Source organism: Monodelphis domestica, chromosome 7 (genome assembly GCF_027887165.1).
Source record: "Monodelphis domestica isolate mMonDom1 chromosome 7, mMonDom1.pri, whole genome shotgun sequence".
Lineage (NCBI taxonomy): Eukaryota > Metazoa > Chordata > Mammalia > Didelphimorphia > Didelphidae > Monodelphis > Monodelphis domestica.
Genome location: NC_077233.1, coordinates 87,140,057 through 87,161,867, shown reverse-complemented (window position 1 = coordinate 87,161,867; position 21,811 = coordinate 87,140,057). Strand labels below are relative to the sequence as shown.

The 21,811-nt window shown below is 42.7% G+C and overlaps 1 protein-coding gene across 1 annotated transcript; it reads left to right on the top strand.

Moving 5' to 3' along the window:
• Positions 1-342: 342 nt before the first annotated feature.
• ALAS1 (5'-aminolevulinate synthase 1) lies at positions 343-14,680 on the top strand. Its single transcript, XM_001380357.5, has 11 exons — positions 343-642; positions 2,618-2,837; positions 5,522-5,746; positions 6,986-7,135; positions 7,371-7,593; positions 8,643-8,827; positions 9,943-10,122; positions 10,584-10,748; positions 12,447-12,715; positions 13,657-13,819; positions 14,381-14,680. Exons 2-11 carry the CDS (start codon positions 2,639-2,641, stop codon positions 14,539-14,541), a joined length of 1,920 nt encoding a protein of 639 aa, XP_001380394.2. The 5' UTR covers positions 343-642; positions 2,618-2,638; the 3' UTR covers positions 14,542-14,680.
• The last annotated feature ends 7,131 nt before the right edge of the window (positions 14,681-21,811 follow it).

Genomic DNA, 21,811 nt, shown 5'->3' with positions numbered 1-21,811 from the left:
ACCGTTCAATTTCACATGCATTCTCCGCGGTCTTTTTCCTTTGCCTTTCAGCCCGGGCTTACAATTTTCAAAAGACCCTGGAAGGGCTACGAGCAAAAATAAGCTAAGGATAGACAGCATGCTTTGAACTCACTCGAGGGCAGGGGAAAGGGGAGAAACAAGCGCGCGGTGGAAAGAGCGGTACGGTGACCCTCAACGGGGTTCTGGCCGCGGGCTATGGTTTGGGAGCTGAAGAGTTAAACCCTCTAGCCTCGTTCCCAGCCGACCTCCCCAGGGTGAGGCCAGAGCGTTCTGGAGAGAGGGAGAGCGAGAAGGCCTCCTTCTCCCTCCCCCCAGTCTTTCCGGCGGGAGGAGGAGACGAGGTCTGACGCAAGAGCGGCAGCAGCCGGACTGCGCCTGCGTGGGAAGGAGTGCGTCGAGGAGGGTGCAGTGTAGTGGGACGGAAAGGGAGAGAGGAAAAAAAAAAAAGCAGAGCTGCGCCTGCGCACTAAGCCCTCTCGGTCTTTATAAATTGAGAGGTTTGGGCGGCCTTAAGCGTCTTCTCAGAACAGAAACCAGAGTTGTGACCTTAGTCCCTCCGACCTGCAGGTCCCGGCCCCATCGCCGCTGTCACCGCCCCTGCCTCCTCGGAACCCTGCTCAGGTGAGGGTCGGAGCGGCCTGCCTCTCCGCAGAACTGCCCCTAGAATCTCTCTCCTTAAGACCCTGCCCAGGACCCCGACTTATCCGTGTGTCTTGCAGCCGTTCCCAGGATGGAAAATTATCCATTGCCCTGCCCTTCCTGCCCCGGACCTCCTTTTATCCGTGTTCCACTGCCTGGTCTCCCTCCCACATCTCCACGATCCCGTCCATTCTTGGGACTCCGATTATCCGTGTTCCATTGCTGTCCTGTCCTTCTCCAGTCCCCCTTTATCCGCGATCCATTGCCAGTTCCCTCACCATGACCCCGCACTTCCTCAGGACCCCTGATTATCAGTGATCCATTGCCAATCCTTTCCCTATGATCCTTCTCTTCCCCTCGGATCCCCAATGATCTGTAATCCATTGAAGCACCCCATATTCCTGCCCTACCCCAGGACTCTTATCTGTGTTCTATTACCGGTCTTCCCCCCTTTTATTCTGCTCTTCCCCTAGACCCCCTTTTATCCGTGATCCATTGCCTATCCTCTTCCCATGATCCTATTCCTACCCCTGGATCCCCTTTAATCCCCATTATTTTCTTTCTTATGAGACTCTACCTTTCTCCAGAACCGCCCTTTATTCTGTCCCTAGGGAATCCTCATTTTGCCTAATTCCACCCCACAACTTCAGCTTCACATCCTTTCTAGAACTCCCATTTATCTGTCTATTGCCTCTAGAACTGTCATTGATTCCTGTTCCCTTCCTATTTCTCTCCTTTATTCCACCTTCTCTTCTCCTTTTGATCCTTCTCCTTTTTGCTTCTTCCCTTCCCAGAGCATCCCCTATTAGACCATCACCTAGGATTCTACTTTTCCTCCAGGCCATGCATCTTTTCTCCAGGATTCCCTATTTATTCCTTTTTTTCTTTCATCAGACTTTGCCCTTCTTCCCCTGGACCCTTCTTACTCTTTTCCCTCCTTGGGTTCCCTTATTCTCCTTCTCAAAAGACCTACTCCTATTTTATTTTCTCCAGAGTGACACTCCATTAGTCTCACTCATTTTACCTCTCTAGGATTCCTCCTTATCTCTGCCCCAATCTCTGTTTGCTTTCATCTCCAGGCCATTGCCTGGACCCATTTATTTCCGTTACCAAACTCCCATTTATTGTCCTTCATGCATTTCACTTCAGGAATTCAGACTGATACTTCCTCCAATTCCATGGACATTTTCCTTAGACTTTTTTTCTGGAGGATGTACACTATTGAGAGGCAATGCCAGTCTCTAAAGAGGTCTGCAAGCTTGGCCTCAGACACTGTGAACCTGGGCAAGTCACTTATCCCCCATTGCAAAGCCCTTACTGCTCTTCTGCTTTGGAACCCCAATACACAGTATTGATTCTAAGACAAGCAACTGCATTGGCTTAGTTTTCCCTATAAGAAGCAGACTAGAAGACCTTAGGAAAGCCCTTTTTCCCAAGGACTGTAGACTGAGTTCTTTCCCTTAGGTTTGAGGGGGAGACCTTGAAGGACTGAACCTTCCCCCATCAATAGTAGTTAGGGATCAGGGAAGTACCTTCTCTCTACCAGGAGCAAAATCACCTCAGTACATGTGACATTTTGTTCAAATTAACTATGAGCCTTTAGTCTTTTTTTTTCCCCAAACCATCCTCATCAAATTATCTGACTTTGTAAATAGTTTCTTAATTAATTGTTGATCATTTTTCCTATCACAGCTAATTGTCATAGCTTGTTAGAATGACCATTGTCAAAGGAAATTGAATTCTGTCTACTTCAAATACTTAGCCTCAATCTTGTTCCTGTCTTTATACCTTTTTGAGCAAAACCATCTATCTATACATCTGTTTCTCCATTCTAAATTGCAGGGATACCTTGGTCCCTTAGGCCTTGGAAGAAAGTAGTAGTGATCTATCATTATTCCAATATTATTACTATGTGGTGATGATGATGTGATGGTATTCACAGCCAATCTTTTTACAGGGTTTTGTCCTTTTTCCCAAAATGGAAACCATTGTTCGACGCTGCCCATTTTTGTCAAGAGTACCCCAGACCTTTCTCCAGAAGGCTGGCAAATCTCTGCTCTTCTATGCCCAGAACTGCCCCAAAATGATGGAAGTTGTATCAAAACCTGCTTCCCGGGCTATGGCCACTTCACCAACTAACTTCCAGCAAGTAAAAGAAACACCTCCAGCCAATGAGAGTAAGTATTAATTTATTTTCTTATCAGTGAACTATTACCATGTCCCCATCTTTGACCAAACCCAAGTGGCTTTGATATTTCACTTGTTACATGCCATGCCTTGTATTTATAATCTCTAGGTAATTTGTGTCTTAGAAGAAGCTTCATGATCATGGGATATTTCGTGTTCAGAATTTACACAAATGCTAGATTTCAGTGTTTTATTACAACTTTTTTTTTTAACATTTACCATATTTGTCCTCATTTAACTTTTTAAATTGCAATTCAGAATATCAAGTTTCTATCATAATTATTTGTCTTGCACTTGTCAACCACCTTCATTTCATTTTACTTCTTAAAAAAAAAGAAAAGAAAATTAACTATAACATTTTTATTGACCTGACTCTTATCATGAGAGGTTGGGAATAAAAACCTTTGCCCAACCAATTTTAGTCTTGTAAAGCCAACACATTACGTGGTTCTTCTAGTTGTAACTCACAGTGAGGACTTTTATATGGAATCATTTAAGGGGGAAATGTGATAATGTTTGTAGACTGCTGATTTTTTTTCCTTTTTTAACCAGTCATCAGTGTAGTGGAGTCATATTTGTGCTTACATAAACTTGAAAAGTCCCTCCTAGCATGAAGTTGAGAAAGAAAAACAATAGTGAAACACTTTCCATAAACTGTAGAGAAGGCGAGGCTCTGACTCATTGGGTTGTTCCAGCATCAATGAGGAAGAACATTTCTGGAAGGAAAGGTGATCTAATTTGCTCAAGGGGAAAGGGAGGTCATTCATATTAGAAACATAATTACTAGCCAACTGTTATAGGAGTATGTTCCTTTGGGTGCTGAAATAAGAATGTAGATAGTGAATCTGAATTATAAATATTGTTTGTAAATGTAATTTCTGGGATGTGCTTTTCATTAAATTTAAATTCAGAACTCTTTTGTTCTATACCTCTTGTTAGCTCTGTGAAACCACCTATCTTTGCAAAGAAACAGCAGCAGGCTTGTTTGTCAAGATCTAGTTATAATGTGATGATTTCTAATGTCAACAGGAAGAAAAACTTGAAAGTTTTAATTACTTAAGTGGGTGTACCCTAATGAAATCTGTTGAACATTTTTGGGCAAGAGACATTGGAAATATTCCAGGTCACAAACTCTTGATTGCCCAGGTTTTTTTTTTGTTGTTGTTGGATTTGTAGTCAAGAATGAAATGAATGCAAAAAACAATTAGAATATATTATTTAATCAGTTAATGGAGAAATTCAAAGGAATTTTTAAACCTTCATAAGAGTGTGTTGTTTCCATAAGTGAATAGCTTACTACTGGTAGAGGAGGGGTAAGTGATTTTGACTCACTATCATCATTGCTTTATAACTGTGTTCCGATTTTCCAGCAATAATAATGTACAAGATTTTGGAACTCTTCAAATCAGAACAGGTTTTCAATAATGTACAAATGGTCATCTTTCTTAAAATGAGATTTTATATAATTGAGGCTTTAAGATTTACATTTCTATTCTTTTATCCCATTGTAAAGAGTACCTCCTTCTCTTAGAAAGTTTAACTTAGACATACTCTTTCTAACTTTTAGGTAGGAGGATTGATGTGAACTTCTTTATGATGAATTGTGATCATCCACAGAAGCTTACAAATATGACATTCTTAGTTTTAGACATCTTTGTAATATAGCATATTACTTGACTGATTGACAGAGTTCATGGTGGCTCTAAGCTGTTCTAAAACTTATATTCACCAGGACCAAATTTATGTACATGTGGTAGAGATAATTTACTTTCAACCGTAGCATATGAATGTCGTACATTTTTGAAATCAGTTCAGCAGAGAAAAGTATGAACTATTTTAGGAGGTCAATGTAAAGTAGATCATTCTATTTTATGTTTTTGCTATGTTCATACCCACCTGTGGTTGCCTTTTCTTGGTTTAAGAAATTTTAGTAAGATATTCAAATGAAATTATAAAGTTTAATTTTATGAAATGTTTTGGGTATAGAATTAAATTGATACTATAAATTAAAATTTATTTTTAAATTAAAAAATCAAAACCTAAGAGTGTGTTATTCTTTTAGGCAAACATGTATTTTGACTATATTTTTTAAATGTGTCTTATTTTACACTATCTTCATTTCCAAATATATCTCTTCCCTCTTAACTACCTAGAAGGATCGTTCCCTATTTTTAAAAAAGAGGCATTTAAAAAAGATGGGGGAGAGTAATCTAGCAAAACTAACCAACACATCATGATGTATATTTTTTGTGTTCACTTCTGCAAAGAAAGGATGGGGAAATGCATCTACTCATACCTTCTTCAGTCAAAATTAGTTGTTTTAATAATAAGAGTTCAGTTTTTTTCTGACTATACCATAAATACTATTTACAATGTTGTTATCATTTTGTGTATTGTTGTTCCATTTCTGCTTATTCCAGTTTGCAGCAGTTCATATAAGTCTTGCCATATTCATTGTTATGTTGATATATTTTCTTTTTATCTACCACAGTTTGTTTAGCTCTCTCCAGTTGATTGACTGGATGGTTTTGGTTAGGCGTTACAAAATTTTAGCTATATCTATATCATAGTACAGACTCATTATAGATTAAAATCGTTCATCACTGAGACAAAAAGATAGAGCAGTTTTCTTGAATGATCTCTTTAGTACTTCAGTCTCTCCATCTTTCCTCAGAGGACAAAACTTCCAAAGCTGTGGTCCAGCCTGCTGGTGATTCTCAACAGGCCACTGGGGGATCTCAACTCCCCTCTGGTCATCCGTCATCTGCCACAAGCCAGGGAACTGCTAGTAAATGCCCCTTCCTCGCGGCTCAGCTGAACCAAGGAACCAGCAATGTCTTCCGTAAGGCCAGTTTAGAGCTTCAAGAGGATGTGCAGGAAATGCAGGCTGTAAGGAAAGGTAAGGAAACTATTAAACCCAATTCCTCTGCAGGTAACTTTTTCTCTTGAACCCCAAAGGATTTATTAACTTGGGAAGTGTGTTTCAAATGCCTCTGATGGGCACTATGACTTTACACTTAATGGATTCCATTAAGAAATAGAGGATTGACAGAAGAAAACATGTGATTTATCACTTATTTATATGGATAGGTGATTTAGGGTTTGGTTTGAAAGGATGGCTTTTTTACAAAAATGATTAATATTGAAAATAGGTTCAAGTGATTTTATATATATATGTATGTATGTATAATCCAGTGGAATTGCTTGTCAACTCCGGGAGGGGGGGAAGGATGAGAAGAGGTAGAAAACACAAATCACATAACCGTGGAAAAAAACTAAAAACTAAAAAATACTAAAATGGGAGAATGGGACTAGATGATGTCTAAGTCCCTTCTCATTCTAAAAAGGGGGGGCGGGGGGGGAGTGGAGAAATAGAGGATTGAGGCAGCTAGGTAGGTAGCACAGTGGATAGAATGTTAAGAGTTGGGAGGTCTTGGGTTCAAATATGACCTCATATATTTCTAGCTACATGACCCTGTGCAGGCCACTTAGCCTCAATTACACTTTACCATTCTTCTGCCTTAGAATCTGCATTTAGTATTCTTTACTGAAGGTAAAAGTTTAAAAAGGTGGGGAGAGGGGAGATATAGGATCTCTGAGGAATTATTGACTTTTACAATAACTCATTCTTAGAAACAGCATTGCTTTCAAGAGTAGCTCCTGACAGGTCTTAGTTTTGGTCCCTTGCCCCCAACCATTTTAGTGGGATAGATGAAAATTCATGACGATACCATCAAATTATGGGCATCGGTCACCCAGGCTTACTATATTGAATAGCAGTCTGGCTTATAGTTGATTGTGGTCATGGGGCTAGATGAACACTTAGGGGGAGTCAGAAAAATTTAATCAACAGACAGTCTACATTTGAACTGGATTTTGGATAAAGAAAATTGATGTTTTTCTGACATCTTGATTATGTTCTATCTGAAAGGAAAATTTATGTTACCAGTCCTGACTTTCAGCTTTGTGGAAGATTACTGTGGGAAGGGCACACAGATAAGGAAGAATCTTAAAAATAACTGGAATCTGGTTTTTGCTGGCTTTTTTCTGTACTGGAAAGTTAGTGTGTTTAGAGGCAGTATAAAACAAGGGTTTTACATTAAACTTATTTTATTTTGTCATTTTTCTTCTTGTGAAGAAGTTGCTCAAACTCCAATTAATCCTACTGTGATTAATCTCAAGACTGATGGAGAAGATCAGAATGGTTTGCTAAGGAATTTTCAGGATCTCATGCAAAAGCAAAGACCACAAAGGGTCTCCCATCTCCTTCAGGACAACTTGCCAAAATGTGAGTTTTAAAAAACCACCACCACCAAAAACCTTTTTTTTTTTAAAAATTCACTTTTGCAGGTTTGTAGTTTGTCTGGTGCCTTAATGAGCTCCTAAATAAGTCACTGATCAAAGCTTAGATTTTGCATCCTCTTAAGACTTAAAAGTCCAAAGTTACTATTGTTTATGTGAACCTATGCGGTTAATCACTCCCTAATTTAAGAATTAAAATGGCTTTCTCGTTTCATTTTTAGCTGTTTCCACTTTTCAATATGATCGTTTCTTTGAGAAAAAAATTGATGAGAAAAAAAGTGATCATACTTACCGTGTGTTTAAAACTGTGAACCGGAGGGCACACATATTCCCGATGGCAGATGACTACACAGATTCTCTTGTTACTAAAAAGCAGGTGTCTGTCTGGTGTAGCAATGATTACCTAGGGATGAGTCGCCACCCCCGGGTGTGTGGGGCAGTCATGTAAGTAGATCTTAAAGATCATTTGTGCCAGTATTTATAAATAGGGATTTGATCTTTTGTCTAAAACATGAGAAATATATTCTGAGCCAATAACTGGCTGGTAAATTTGGTGCATAGTCTTAAATACATTTTAAAAATGTATTTTTATCCATGTTTGTCCATACACACATACATATATAGTTATTGTATTGTAAATAAAGATTAAAGATTGTATGCTATTGCAGACAGCATAATTTGCCACTGAAAAGACCTGTTCAGTTGCAAAATTTGATTTAATTTTTAACTAAGCTCTGTGTTTTGACAAAATTCTTGGACTTTTATTGAGCAAGGCGTCTGTAGCAAAAATTTGGGCTTTTAGTCAAAACATTATAAATAGGTAAACATCTGTTTGTTGGATAGTCTGTAGAACATAAAATATGGTTAGCTCAGTTGTTGAGAACACTATGCTACTGTGAGTCCAGTTTTATGGGCTTGATTGATCTCTGAATCAGTTTCACATTTTCCAGTCCACTAAATTGTACCCTTTATCCTGTTTGTCTTAAAAACATAATCTCTTGTTCACAATCTATGTATCAGCTACTAGGGAAACTTAGTTCAGTTTGTGCTACCTGATTTCAGGGAAAACATTTCAGTGTTTGCTACCTGATTTCAAGGTAAGCACCCTGAGAAGCTGATCTCAGACGCATGCCAGCTTTGTGACACAGGACAAGTTCTTTAACCCCTCTCAGCCTCCATTCCTCATCTTCAAAATGACTCCATTGGGTTAGAAGGGTCCTTCCAGCCCTGAAGAGCAGCCTGATAAAATCATTTGGTGAAATGTCAAGAGAGCTTTATTTAACCACAAGCCAAAATTTACCAGTTACATTTCAGCCTGTGAGTTTGAGTATGCTTTGAGAAGAAGTATATTTCTGGGAAAGGATAATTAAGTTAATCCTTGAGCTAGTACTTCCTCTTTGCTGACAAGCACACAAATATTTGTTGTTCCTTTCGATAACCTTTTAAGGAAATTTGTTCTTAGGAGAATCGCTTCTTTCATATGTACGTTACAGGGAAACATTAAAACAACATGGTGCTGGAGCAGGTGGTACTAGAAATATTTCTGGAACTAGCAAGTTTCATGTTGATCTAGAACGAGAATTGGCTGACCTCCATGGGAAAGATGCAGCATTACTGTTCTCATCCTGCTTTGTTGCCAATGACTCTACCCTTTTCACGTTGGCTAAAATGATGCCAGGTAAGAAATTCGTGCTATTGGATGACCTGATGTTTGGTGGGTTTCATAGTAGAAACTAAAATCCAGGGGGCAGCTGACTAGCTCAGTGGATTGAGAGCCAGTCCTACAGATGGGAGGTCCTAGGTTCAAATCTGGCCTCAGACACTTCCCAGCTGTGTGACCCTGGGCAAGTCTCTTAACCTCTGCTGCCTAGCCCTAACCCCTCTTATGTCTTGGAATCAACACAAATTATTGATTCCAAGACAGAAGGTAAGGGTTAAGAAGAAAGAAAGAAGGAAGGAAGGAAGGAAGGAAGGAAGGAAGGAAGGAAGGAAGGAAGGAAGGAAGGAAGGAAGGAAGGAAGGAAGGAAGGAAGGAAGGAAGGAAGGAAGGAAGGAAGGAAGGAAGGAAGGAACTAAAATCTACGTAGCACTTTATTTCACAGAATTTTTTTTTTTGAACACCATGTTTAGGGCAGTTAGGTGGCTCAGTGGATAGAGATGCCTGGCCTAGAGATGGGAGGTCCTACATTCAAATTTGGCCTCACACACTTCCTAGCTGTGGGTGCAAATCACTTAACCCTAGTCAGCTAGACTTTATCTAGCCTCTCTCCTGCCTTGGAACCGATACTTAGTATTGATTCTAAGATGGAAGGTAAGGGTTTTTTGTTTTTGTTTTTTAAAGAAAAAAAAGAGGAAAAAACTAATGACCTACTCAGTTAAAAAGTTTCAAGCTGCATATTAGAACTTGCAGGAAAGCATAAGTGCTTAATTGATGACAGACTTCTAAGATCCTGCTGTTTTGGATATGCCATAATCCTTACTTGTTTCCTTAGAAAATTTTTTATAACTTCTAGAAAATCAGATATTTTCAGATAAGATTTTTAAAATATTGACTTTAAATTTAGAGTAATTGCTGCCATTATTTTGAACCTAGAAAACATTGTCCAAAATCATCCACCTTTTGATGTTAGGTGATACTTACCTATAACATAGTGAACTATATCTGCAAAAAAAACTTATCAAATGTTAAGTTTCTTATCGAGTAATAGTGAGAGTACTTTCATTGCACAGTTAATTTCTCTTCCTCTTTGGGAAATGTGAGATGACATGTCAATAAATGTTCTATTCTATCAGGCTGTGAAATTTATTCTGACTCTGGAAACCATGCCTCCATGATCCAAGGAATTCGTAATAGCAGAGTGCCAAAGTACATATTTCGCCATAATGATGTAAACCATCTCAGAGAGCTGCTAAAGAAATCAGACCCTTCCGTCCCTAAGATTGTCGCCTTTGAAACTGTTCATTCAATGGATGGTGAGCCTTTTTGGGATTAGGTGTAAAGACTGACTCTATGTGGAACTCTTTCTTGGGCCTCAGCAATAGTCTGTTTCCAAATAGGTTTTGGGCTTTGAGGTTTTTTCTGCTCTTCTACCAGGACTGTAATCCATCTGCTTTGTTTCTGTTTGCATTGAGGGCTTTCTGCCCAGGCATTTAACACGGACTTAGAAATCATAGGATTACTTATGTTTTAGAACTTATTTTGTTTTCCAAAATAGTGGCAAGTACTTTATGTGGGACTTATTTTTCATGAAATTCATTTTTGTTGTACTCTACAAAATGGTACTTGAGGGCAGCGAGGTAGCTCAGTGGCTAGAGAGCCCCCCATGGTCCTGACTGCTTTTCTGCCGTAGAGCCAGTACATAGTATTGATTCTGAGACTGAGGGTAAGAGTTTTTGTTTTTGTGCTTTTTTAATGCTACTTGCCATGTGTTTAGGAGCGGTGTGTCCATTGGAAGAACTGTGTGATGTAGCCCACGAATATGGGGCAATTACCTTTGTGGATGAAGTCCATGCTGTAGGATTATACGGTGCTCGAGGAGGTGGGATCGGGGATCGAGATGGAATCATGCACAAAATGGACATCATTTCTGGGACCCTTGGTATGTAGAATTCGATCATCCTAATAATATCAAAGAATAATTATTCAGGATTAACCAGTTGTTAGGGAAAGCTTTTGTGTCAACTCATTGTAAGTTATTAGAGAGCAAGGACAGTTTCATTTCAGTCTCTATCCTAGCACAATACCTGCACAGAGCCTTGTACGTCGTGAGCACTTAGTAAGTGGTTATTTGAATTGTGTTCAGTAATGAGTGGAACTGATAAGTCTACTCATAATGCTGTGGAGGGGCATCTGAGTGGCTCAGCAGATAGAAAGCCAGGCATGGAGGAGGGAGGGCAGATGTGGCCTCTGATACTTCTTAGTGGTGTGACCCTGGGCAAGTCATTTACCCCCCATTGCCTAGCCCTTACCACTCTTCTGCCTTAGAACCACTGCACAGTATTGTTCCTAGGACAGAAGGAAAGGGGGTCTTGGAGGTTTTTTAAATACACAATAGAATTTGAAAGACAGTAAATGCTAATAAGATCCCAGGAGAAGAGAAAGGATTGCTTCACTCAATTAAATTCAATCAATTTCTAGGTTGCCAGTCCTCTGAGGAGGACCAGTATGAAAAGAGGCTCCTCTTCAGCTTAGCTAGGCTTGGGGTGGGCAGCAGGACATAGACTGCATACGTAACCGGCCAGGGCAGCCTAGTTGTTCTGAGGATGAGGACTTTCCCGTGAGAATCTCCTGCCTCCGTTTCCTCGCCGGGGCAGTGATTAGAATGCCACACTTGATCTCAGTTGGTATGGGGGTACCTAAGGAGTGCTTAACAAGTAAGAATTCTCCATTGTGCTGGCTAAGGCCAACTTTGAACTGCACAGAGGTTAAGTAAGCCCGGTAATTATGGACACGGTGTTATTACATTAAGACTTTAGGGCTCTGAACCTAATCCTGAAACCTGAGATTCAGGTTACACAAAGAGATTTAAGGAAAATGGAAGGCCTGAACTTGCCTGCCTTGGTGGATAGAGCTCGTTTATCTGACAAACCCTAATCATTAAAGCCTTGTCTTTAGACAGGCTATTAAGTGAAAACTCAGCCAAGTAAAACTGTTGTGCTCTTCTCTGGCTCTCCCCTACGTGTAGGTAAATAACGAGCTTATAAGACAGGCACTTCGGCTCCATTGGAAACGTTTGTGTTCTGGGTGCCTTGAAAATAAGCTCTTTTGAAAAGCATCTCCAGTCAGGACACAGGAAGTTCTGCGCCGCCCCTGTCAGGGCAGACGAGAGGAGTCAGAAGCAGAACTTGTTCTGTCTGCTCCAAAAGGCAGAGCCAGAGGCCCACTTGAGCCTGAAGACGTGCTCGGCTCCTCCACTCCTGGGGTCTGCTGCACAAGTTAGGCGGTTGGGGGTGGGGCATTTTGTAGAGAACGTTCTGGTTGGGGTCAAGGTTAGGGTTAGAGAAGAGCCGGGAGCCCTTCTGCCTCCAGACAGAACAGAATCACACGTGGCCAGAAAGGATGGCCAACCCCAGGAGCTGGATTCAGGGGCAAACGAGTAAGATTGTGCTGGGAGCTAGTAGCTCCCGGGGTAGAGTCAGACTGTCCAGGCCTTGACTTTGGTTTAGGGCTCACCTTCCTTTCAAGGGAAGCAGTGAGGATGGAAAGAGACGAGTGACTGTCCAAAGTCAGTAAGAGCCGGGACGCCTCCATTGGGAGAGCTCCTCGGACCCTAACCCGCTGGTGCTTCTTCCTGCAGGCAAAGCCTTTGGGTGTGTCGGGGGCTACGTCGCCAGCACCAACGCTTTGATAGACACCGTCCGATCATACGCCGCCGGCTTCATCTTCACCACTTCCCTCCCCCCCATGCTCCTGGCTGGCGCTCTCGAATCGGTCCGTATCCTAAAGAGCGCCGAAGGACAAGCCTTGCGCCGGCAGCACCAGCGCAACGTGAAGCTGATGAGGCAGATGCTGATGGACGCCGGGCTCCCTGTGGTCCACTGCCCCAGTCACATCATCCCAGTGCGGGTAATAACAGCGCTCAGGCCCGCTAGCAGCGTCTCCTGTGCACGTGCTCTCCTGGCGGCCCCTCATTTCTGATGCCTACAAATTCAATTGTGTCCTAAGAGTTCTGGAAAGGGCAACTAGTGGCTCAGTAGGTAGAGAGCCAGGCCTGGAGACAGGAGGTCCTGGGTTCAAATGTGGCCTCAGACACTTCCTACTCCTGTGACCCTGGGCAAGTCACTTGACCCCATTGCCTAGCCTTCCTGCTGCTCCGCTGCCTTGGAATGGATCTCAATTCTAGGAAAGGGGGTAATGAGGGTTTGGTTTGTTCTGGAAGGTGGCCTGGCCAGTTTGAGGCGGAATTGACTTCTGAATAGATCCGTGCTTTTGTCTGCATACAGCAGTCCTGCTAGTCTTGAGCCAGCTGTTGTAACGATTGAAGGCAATTACAGAAACCCCCCAATGTGGAGCACAAGCAGGGAATGCCTTATTGTGCGAACTCTGCATCGATGCCTGTTGGCCAGCAAGGCAGAGAATAGCATGCCCTGTTGTAAACATTTATCAGTTCTTTGAGACCTCCTCAGTGAATTAAGCCAAACAGTGGTGTCATTCTTAGATCTTAGACCGTCGGTGCCAGACGTGCACCGTTCACGTTCATGGAGCGTTTCGTGGTTTACAAAACCCTTTTCTCCCAGCCGTCCTGGGACAGTCGGTGTCAGCACTGCGCGTCTCTCCGGCACATTTCCACGGAAGTTGCAATTCTCTCCAAATGCAGGAGTTGGAGCCGATTTTCCCCTGTTTCTGAAGCTCCCCCAGCCCCCACCCGGCTGGGCCTTGGGTCGAAGCACCTGGTGCTCTTAGGTCCGCGAGCTCCGCTTTCAGGGGGTGGGGAGGCAGCCCTTGGTGTGGCCGCACACCCTGAAGGAGAGCCACGCTTAATCCGGACGTCTTGTCCCCCCACCCAGGTGGCAGACGCTGCTAAGAACACAGAGGTCTGTGACGAGCTCATGAGCAAACACAACATCTACGTCCAGGCGATCAACTACCCCACGGTCCCCCGAGGAGAAGAGCTCCTGCGCATCGCCCCGACCCCTCACCACACTCCACAGATGATGAACTATTTCCTGGGTGAGTATGTGGGTCATTCGAGCGCGTCACTGCTCTGTAGCCGTTCAGACAGTGGTAGATCAGTCGGGAACTGGCCCCAGAACCGGAAGGGCCCGGGCCGACGGCCTGCCTCTGACCCCGGCCGAGGGCTTGGCCGCTCTCAGAGCACGAGGCGAGGAGGGGCCGGCCCGTGTGCCCAGGAGCTTCCCTCCCCCCCGCTCGAGGCCTCGAATACGTCGAGGAGCTTTAATCGTGTTCAGAGAGTCTCGGCGGATCTCGCTTCCTCGCTCTCCCTCTCCCCACGGCTCCTGCTTGGGGCACCTCCTCTGTGTCCCAGGCTCAGCCAGTGCCATGTTGTGTCATGATGAGGGCCCAGATTCCTTTCTATCAGTCCCAACAGTCTGCCCTGAAAACCTCCACCTCCGATTTTCATACACTTGTATATGTTTAATGGAACTCGGCGTTCATCTCGGGTTTCAATCAATCATAAACCAAAGGCTTCCGATGACCTTGCCTCGGGGGAATGGGGCTGGGCTTTAGAGGACTTGCAACTATTTATTTTAAAATGTTTCCCCTTCGCAGAGAACCTGCTGGATACTTGGAAACTCGTCGGGCTGGACCTGAAGCCTCACTCCTCCGCAGAGTGCAACTTCTGCAGGCGACCCCTGCACTTCGAAGTCATGAGCGAGCGAGAGAGAGCCTACTTCCAGGGCATGAGCAAGCTGGTTTCTGTCAGTGCCTGAGTCTGAGCTCCTTCACGCCACCCCGTGCCACCCCGTTCCCTAGTCATGTCGTCTCTGTAGTCTTTATATATGAATTAACTTATCGTAAATTTTAATCCGTAGTAGAAACTTAGCCTGAAAATAAATTCCTATTAAAGCAGTACAGTCTGATTCTGTGCCGGGGTCGGCGTGTCGTGTGGTAGCGCAGGCTGATCCAACGGGCCTTTCCCAGCCATCTGCATTCTGCTAATGAATAAAAATCAACCTTCCCTGCCCGGTTTACAAAGACAGCGACTGTTTTTAAGGCTATTTTCTTCTAACATAATCAAGAAAATGGATGCTTATTAGTAATAATTAGATCTTTTCCCGTCCCCCTCACTGCCGCATTGAATATAAGAAGTACAAGGAGCCCTCTTATTCACAATGTGTCGCAAGACTCCCTTGAGGCCCAATCCCAGAGGTGGCAGCCTGTAATTAGGGCATCGACTGAAGGCTGAAACTGGCCTCCTGACGGCTCCTAATGCTTGCTTCAAATCCTTGACTGCCTTTGATTTCCTGAAGTTGGGGGGCCGTCGTAGGCCCTAAAGGGGAATACTCTCCTACGTCTTTGACAGCCGGCCCAGTTTATGAAATGAAACAAAAACAAGCTTAGAACTGGCCTTTGATAGGGGGGAGGAGGTGGGGAGGCCTGTGGGCAGGGGTGGATCGCCACTGCAGAGAGGCACCCACACTTGGAAGCCAGGCAGGAATGGGAACTGGTTGTAGGTTGTAGCTTCCCACATCAGGAGACCCTAGGCCCGAGGGCAGGAGCCTTTGGCCTTGTTCCTACCCGTCCCAGCAACTCCTTTGAACCCTAACTTGTTTGGCAGCTGAGGGGCCTGTAGGAGTCGGCATGTTCCGCCCGAGAGCCGGCCTTGGCATTCATTCCTAAGCCCGGTGTGCCTATGAGAACCTTCTGACATCCCACTGTGGTAGACATTCTCATTGTTTGAGTTTCCTTTGAAAATCTTGCTTCTTATTTTTGTTACTGTTTGCACAAGCCAAAGAATACTTACTATAAGACAGCCTTTCTACCCAGAACTAGCCATTCCTGACAAGGTCTCAAAAACGTTCATTTAAGCCCCCCCCTCCCTTTTTTTTTTTTTACTATTAGGGGAGAATGCTAAAAGTGTCAGCCCTGGGTAGGAGCTTCAAAGATCTTTTATTTTTATTTATTTTTAAATTTTCTTCCATGGTTACATAATTCTTGTCTCTTCCCCCCTCCCAGAGTTGACAAGCAGTTGGGTTATACATGTATAACCCAACTTTAGAGATCTTTTAGTCCATAGAGTCTTTAACCAGTGGACTGGAACTTGGGTTTTTAAAAATCATTTTGATACCTATTTCAATAGATATTATTTAATTAATTAATTTTTAATTTAATTCTTTAATATTATTAATATTGCAACCATAGAGCGCAAACGACAATCTCCTAGTCCTTCGGGTATTTTGATTCCAATGTCATTATTTTCTTATTTAATCCTTAAGTTTTATGCATCTAAAAAACCTTATTTTTGAGAAGATAATCGCTCAGCTTGCCAAAGGAGCCCGTGACAAAACAAGGCTAAGAACTCTTGTTCTAATCCAACTCCCTGACTTTCCAGAGAAATCAACGAGCCGGTCTGTATGCCGGGTCTGGGGAACCCAGTACAAATAACCAAAGCAAAAAGTCCTCCCGGAAGGGGCTCATCTTCCACAAAGACAAGGCTAAGTTAGTGCAAAACGCGGATTTTGGAGGATGCCAGTTGCGCCTTCAGCAGAGCTAAGGCTTGCAACACAGGCCGGAGCTTGTGGGAGAGAAATGTCATGTTTGGGCACCAGCAAGTGGATCAAGCTGGACTGGTGCGAGGAGTGCCCGAGGGAGGGCAATGGGAAATAGGTCTCCCTGCCCAGCCCACATAGCCAGGCATTTCCCCTATATCGCCATTTCTACCCCACCGCGTCTCTTACCCCTAAACTTTTACCACCTTAGCTCAGCTCCTCATCACCTAGATTTTGGCAAATGCTTGCCAACTGGTCTGCTAAAAACCTCCCCCACTGATCAAATCGATTGTTCTTCCATACAGATGGGACCAGCTCACTCCTCAATAAACCCCAGGGACTCCCTATGGCATCTACAGTCAAACTTAGATGTCTTTGTTTAGCTTTAAAACCCTTCCCAGGGACGGCTGGGTGGCTCCATGGATAGAGAGCCAGGCCTGAAGATGGGAGGTCCTGGGTGCGAGTGTGGCCTCTGACACTTCCCAGCTGAGTGACCCTGGGCAAGTCCCTTCACCCCCATTGCTTAGCCCTTACCGCTCCCTGGAATCCATACTTAGCCTCAGTTATAAGACAAGGTAAGGATTTAAAAACCCAACCCTTTACAACCTTTCCAGGCATTCTGCAATCCAGGGGGATTATCCTCCATCCTCACAATCCTCCATCCATTTAAATGACAAACAGAACAGTATGCTTTGTCCCAGAAGCACTAGGGAGCCTTTGGAGATTTTTGAGCAGAGGAGTGACCTAGGAATCAGGAAATCAATTAGGAAGCTATTGCAATAATCCAGGTGAAGGAAAGTAGGTCTGAAATAGGGGAGTGACTGCAAGTGGGAAGAAGGAAATGATCTGAGAGGTGAAATCCACAAAACTTGGCAACTGGTTAGATATGGAGGTGGGGGAGAAGAAAAAATAAAGAATGATTTCACGGTTGGGACCCTGGACCAGTTCCATCAAGAGAAACGAGAAAGTTAGGCAGATGAGTGTGTGGAGAAAAAGTTGACTTCTCTTTAGGACTGGAGATCTCCAACAAATAGAACATGGAGCTGATGTTCAGAGAGCTCAAGTTTGGATATGTAAATTTGGGAAGTCACTTGAAGAGCAATAATCAAGCCCATAGAAACTGGTGAGATCTCAGGCAGTGCAGGGCTGCAGGACAGAGCCTTGAATGTTTCCCACATGTTGGAGATGGGGCAGGGACTAAGACCCAGCAAACGAGACTGAGGAGCAATATCCCAAAGGAAGAAATAGAAAAAAAAAACAGTGTCCAAAAAATCCAGGGATGACAAAGTATCAGGAAAAAGGAAGGTATCCAAAAGTATCAAAAAGTCACCAAGACCAAGAAAGTTGAGAACTGATTAAAAAAAAAAAATTAGGAAAGCTGTTCCAGTCAAATGTAAGCTTGGACGATGGGAAGAAGGAAATGGGATGCTGAATGGATGCAATGAACATAATTGTTTTTTCTTGTTTGTATAAGAGAGTTATTGGATTATTGAGGATGGTAGGGTCAAGTGAAAAGATTGTGTTGTTGTTTTTAATGGGAAAAAGAACTAGAATTTAGTAGAGTATCCATCAATTGGAGAATGATTGGACAAATTATAGTCTACTAATGCAATAGAATAGTATTATGTCATGAGAAATGATGAAAGGGTCAGTTTCAGAGAAACCTGGGAAGATTTGTATGAATGGATGCAGAGTGAACACAGGACAACAATTTATACAATAACAATATTATGCAGAAAAACAATTTTGAAAGACTTATGAGCGTCCCAATCAATGCAATGACCAACCCCAATTCGATAATGCCCATGATGAAATATGCAGGTATAGATTCAGGCATGGATATTTAGAAGTGGCCAATGGGAGAACTAGTTTTGTCTGACTGCATAGTTGTTAAGACGGTTTTGTTTTTCTCATAGAAATGAGGAGTTAGGAAGGAGAGAAAATACATTTTTTATTTATTGAAAACTAATTTTCTTTAAATGGGGAGATCTGGACATGTTTATAATCAGTAGAAAAGGAATTAGGTAATAAAGAAATTAATTATTATTCAGGAGGAGGGACAATCAATGAGGAAAACTCCCAAAGGAGACAGGAGGGATGGGATCTCTAAACACAAAGAGAAGGTTTGATCTCAGCAAGGAGAAGGGCCACCTATTCCTCAGAGACTGAAGCAAACAAAGCAGTAGACAATGGCAATGATCTTAAATTTATTTTAAGGATAGAATTAAGGAAAAGAAGGAGTTTGTGATGGATGATCTCAATTTCTTGGTGAAGTATAAAGTTGGATTCTATGCTGAGAGGGAAGGCATAGGGAAGAATATAGATAGCTTGAGAAAAGAAAAGTTTGCAATATACTGTAGGAATGGTGACTCAATGGATTGAGAGCCAGACCTAAAGACAGGATGTCCTGGATTCAAATTTGACCTTAGATACTTCCCAATTGTATGGCCCTGGGTAAGTCTCTTAGCCCCCATTGCCTAGCCTTTAGGGTTCTTCTGCCTTGGAACCAATGCTCAGTATTGATTCTAAGGCAGAAAGGTAAGAGTTTGGATTTGTTTGTTTTTTTTAAAAAACCCTTACCTTCCACCTTAGAATCAATGACCCCATTGAACCCAGGACCTCCCATCTCTAGGCCTGGCTCTCAATCAACTGAGCCACCCAGTCACCCCCGTAAGTGTTTTTTTTTTATTAAAATTCAAAATATGCTATAGAAAGCACAGCATAGAGTCTATCAGGGAAGAGTGAAAGAATTGGCATGCAGCAATAAGGACCTAATGGAAATTAGGAAGCATAAATTGAAAATACAATTAGTCACAAAGTAGACGTGCTGGGTCCCCCAATTTCCAGTGTAGTATTCCCTATGGTACATCATACTATGTATTTTAAGGAAGGGAAGAGTGAGCCCCAGGGTTATCTCCCAGAAAAGAAAAGAAAAGAATGTCTTATTTAGATTAAAAAATGAGAATCCCAGCTTTAACAAGCAAATCTATTTTTAAAAATTGACAGACTGTGGGAGTTTGCCAAGAATAACTGAGGACTTGGATCATTTAATGGATCCCTGGAGCAAAAGGATGAGTTGTAGGAAAAACTTAGCCTGCATTCTTAGTCTTCTGCACCAAGTTTTATTGTTAGTGTTTATGAACGGAGAATGCCATCCCTTGCCCCTCTGGGCATGTGCACAGCAGATTAAAATAGAATTGAATTATAGTCAGTGGTTACTTTTCCCCCATGAGAAGGAAGTACTCCTTAGAGAAAGCTAAACTCCCCTCCGCCAAGTCCTACTGGCTCAGAGTAGGAAGGAAGAAGCTGAGATTCAAATACAAGAGTGATTAGAAAGACAACAAGCACTTAATTTCCAAAGGCTTCCTTTTCCAGAAAGGGCAGATCCCCACATTCCACATATATCCAGGAACATCTGCTATTCAGTGGACAGGGTCTTCAGCCCAGCTCTGTTGGGAAGGGGGAGGGGTGAGAGAGAGAGGGAGAAAGAGAGAGAGAGAAGGAGGGAGAGAGAGGGAGGGAGTGAGAGAGGGATGGAGAGAGAGGGGGATGAAGAAGGCAGAAAGGGAAGGAGGGAGAGAGAAACAGAGAAAGAGAGAGAGAAGGAGGGAGAGAGAGGAAGGGAGTGAGAGAGGGATGGAGAGAGGGGGGTGGAGAAGGGAGAAAGGGAAGGAGGGAGAGAGAGGCAGAAAAAGAGAGAAGGAGGGAGAGAGAGGGAGGGAGTAAGAGAGGGATGGAGAGAAGGGGGGTGAAGAAGGCAGAAAGGGAAGGAGGGAGAGAGAGAGAGACAGAGAAAAAGAGAGAGAGAAGGAGGGAGAGAGAGGGAGGGAGTGAGAGAGGGATGGAGAGAGGGGGGTGAAGAAGGCAGAAAGGGAAGGAGGGAGAGAGAAGGCAGAAAAAGTGATTGAAGGAGGGAGAGAGAGGGAGGGAGGGAAAGAGGGAAAGAGAAGGGGAAGGAGGGAGAGAGGGAGGGAGAGGGAGAGACAGACACAGAGACACAGAGACAGAGACACAGAGAGATGAGTAAAACCCAATACAACCTCTGCCCTGAACCCAAATCTAGTTGGGAGCCAAAGTTAAGTCATGATACAAGGCAATTGCAAAGAAGTGCCAAAGTAGGCTGTAGGAATCTTGAAATAAAAGCCTGAAATGCTTGGTGTTGATAATGATCAGAGAGAAATGCATGTAGGATTTAGAACTGAAGATGATAATGATAATAATAAATAACTAAAGTTTATATAACACCTACTATGCCATGCACTGTGCTAAGCACATTACAATTATCTCATTCAAGCCTCACAACAATTCTGGAAGGTAGATGCTATTATTATTTCATTTTACCGATGAGGAAACTGAGGCAGACAGATTAAGTGACTTGCCCTACCGCTAGGAGGTATCTGAGTCTAGATTTGAATTCAGGTCTTCCATACTCCAAGCACAGCACTCTCTCCACTGCACCATTAATAAAGTAAGATTTTCCATATCCAACATTTCCTTCCCATTTACCAGACTGTGGTCTACTTTATTATTTTTTCTTTATTTTATTCCAGTAACAAATTTACACATAAATTTTCCAAGGTTACATGATTCATGTTGTCTCCCTCCCAGACTCTTCCCTCCCCTCTCCCAGAGTTGACAAGCAATTCCACTGGGTTATACTGCTATCTACTTGAAAGAACAACAGACTCAAAGTGAGAAAACTAGACCTTTCTAGCTCTTACTTTAGTGGAGTTATTTCCCCTCTTGAGTATTCAGCTTCCTCTTCTGTAAGATGGAGGAGTTGGACTAGATGGTCTCTAAGGTCACTTGGAGCTCTAAATCCTATGATCCCTGGGACCTTGAGAACCTAAACAGAAGCTCTGCCACTGAAATTAACTGCAAGAGAGATTGGCCAACAAATAAATGGTCAAAGAGAGCAAACAGTTCTCAAAAGAATTGCAAACTGTTGACAGCCAGATGCAAGACTGTTTCACATCACTAAAAAGAGAAATGAAAAATCAAAACAACTCTACCATGCAAATTGGCAAAAGGTGACAAAAGACAGAAATAGTCCATGTTGGAGAAATGACAGGAAGACGACCACACTGATACCCCTTTGGTGGAGCTGCAAATTGGCCCAACCAACTTTGGAAAGCAATTTGAATTTTAAAAACTGATTAAAATGTGACATCCCCGCAGACTCATTAATCCCAGCTTTTGGCATGTGATTCTAGTAAATCAAATATAAATATATATATATATATATATATATATATATATATATATATATATATATATATATATATATATATATATATATATATATATACCACACATACCAAAATACGCATGGCAATATCTTTTCTGGAAATAACTGAATACAAAAATTGCTCCTGAGAAATTGAGGGATGGCTAAACAAATGATGGCCAAATGTTGTGGAACACTCTCGCCTCCTAAGAAAAAAGAGAATTTTTTAAAAACCTAAGAAGAAAGCAAAGATTGGAGAGAAAA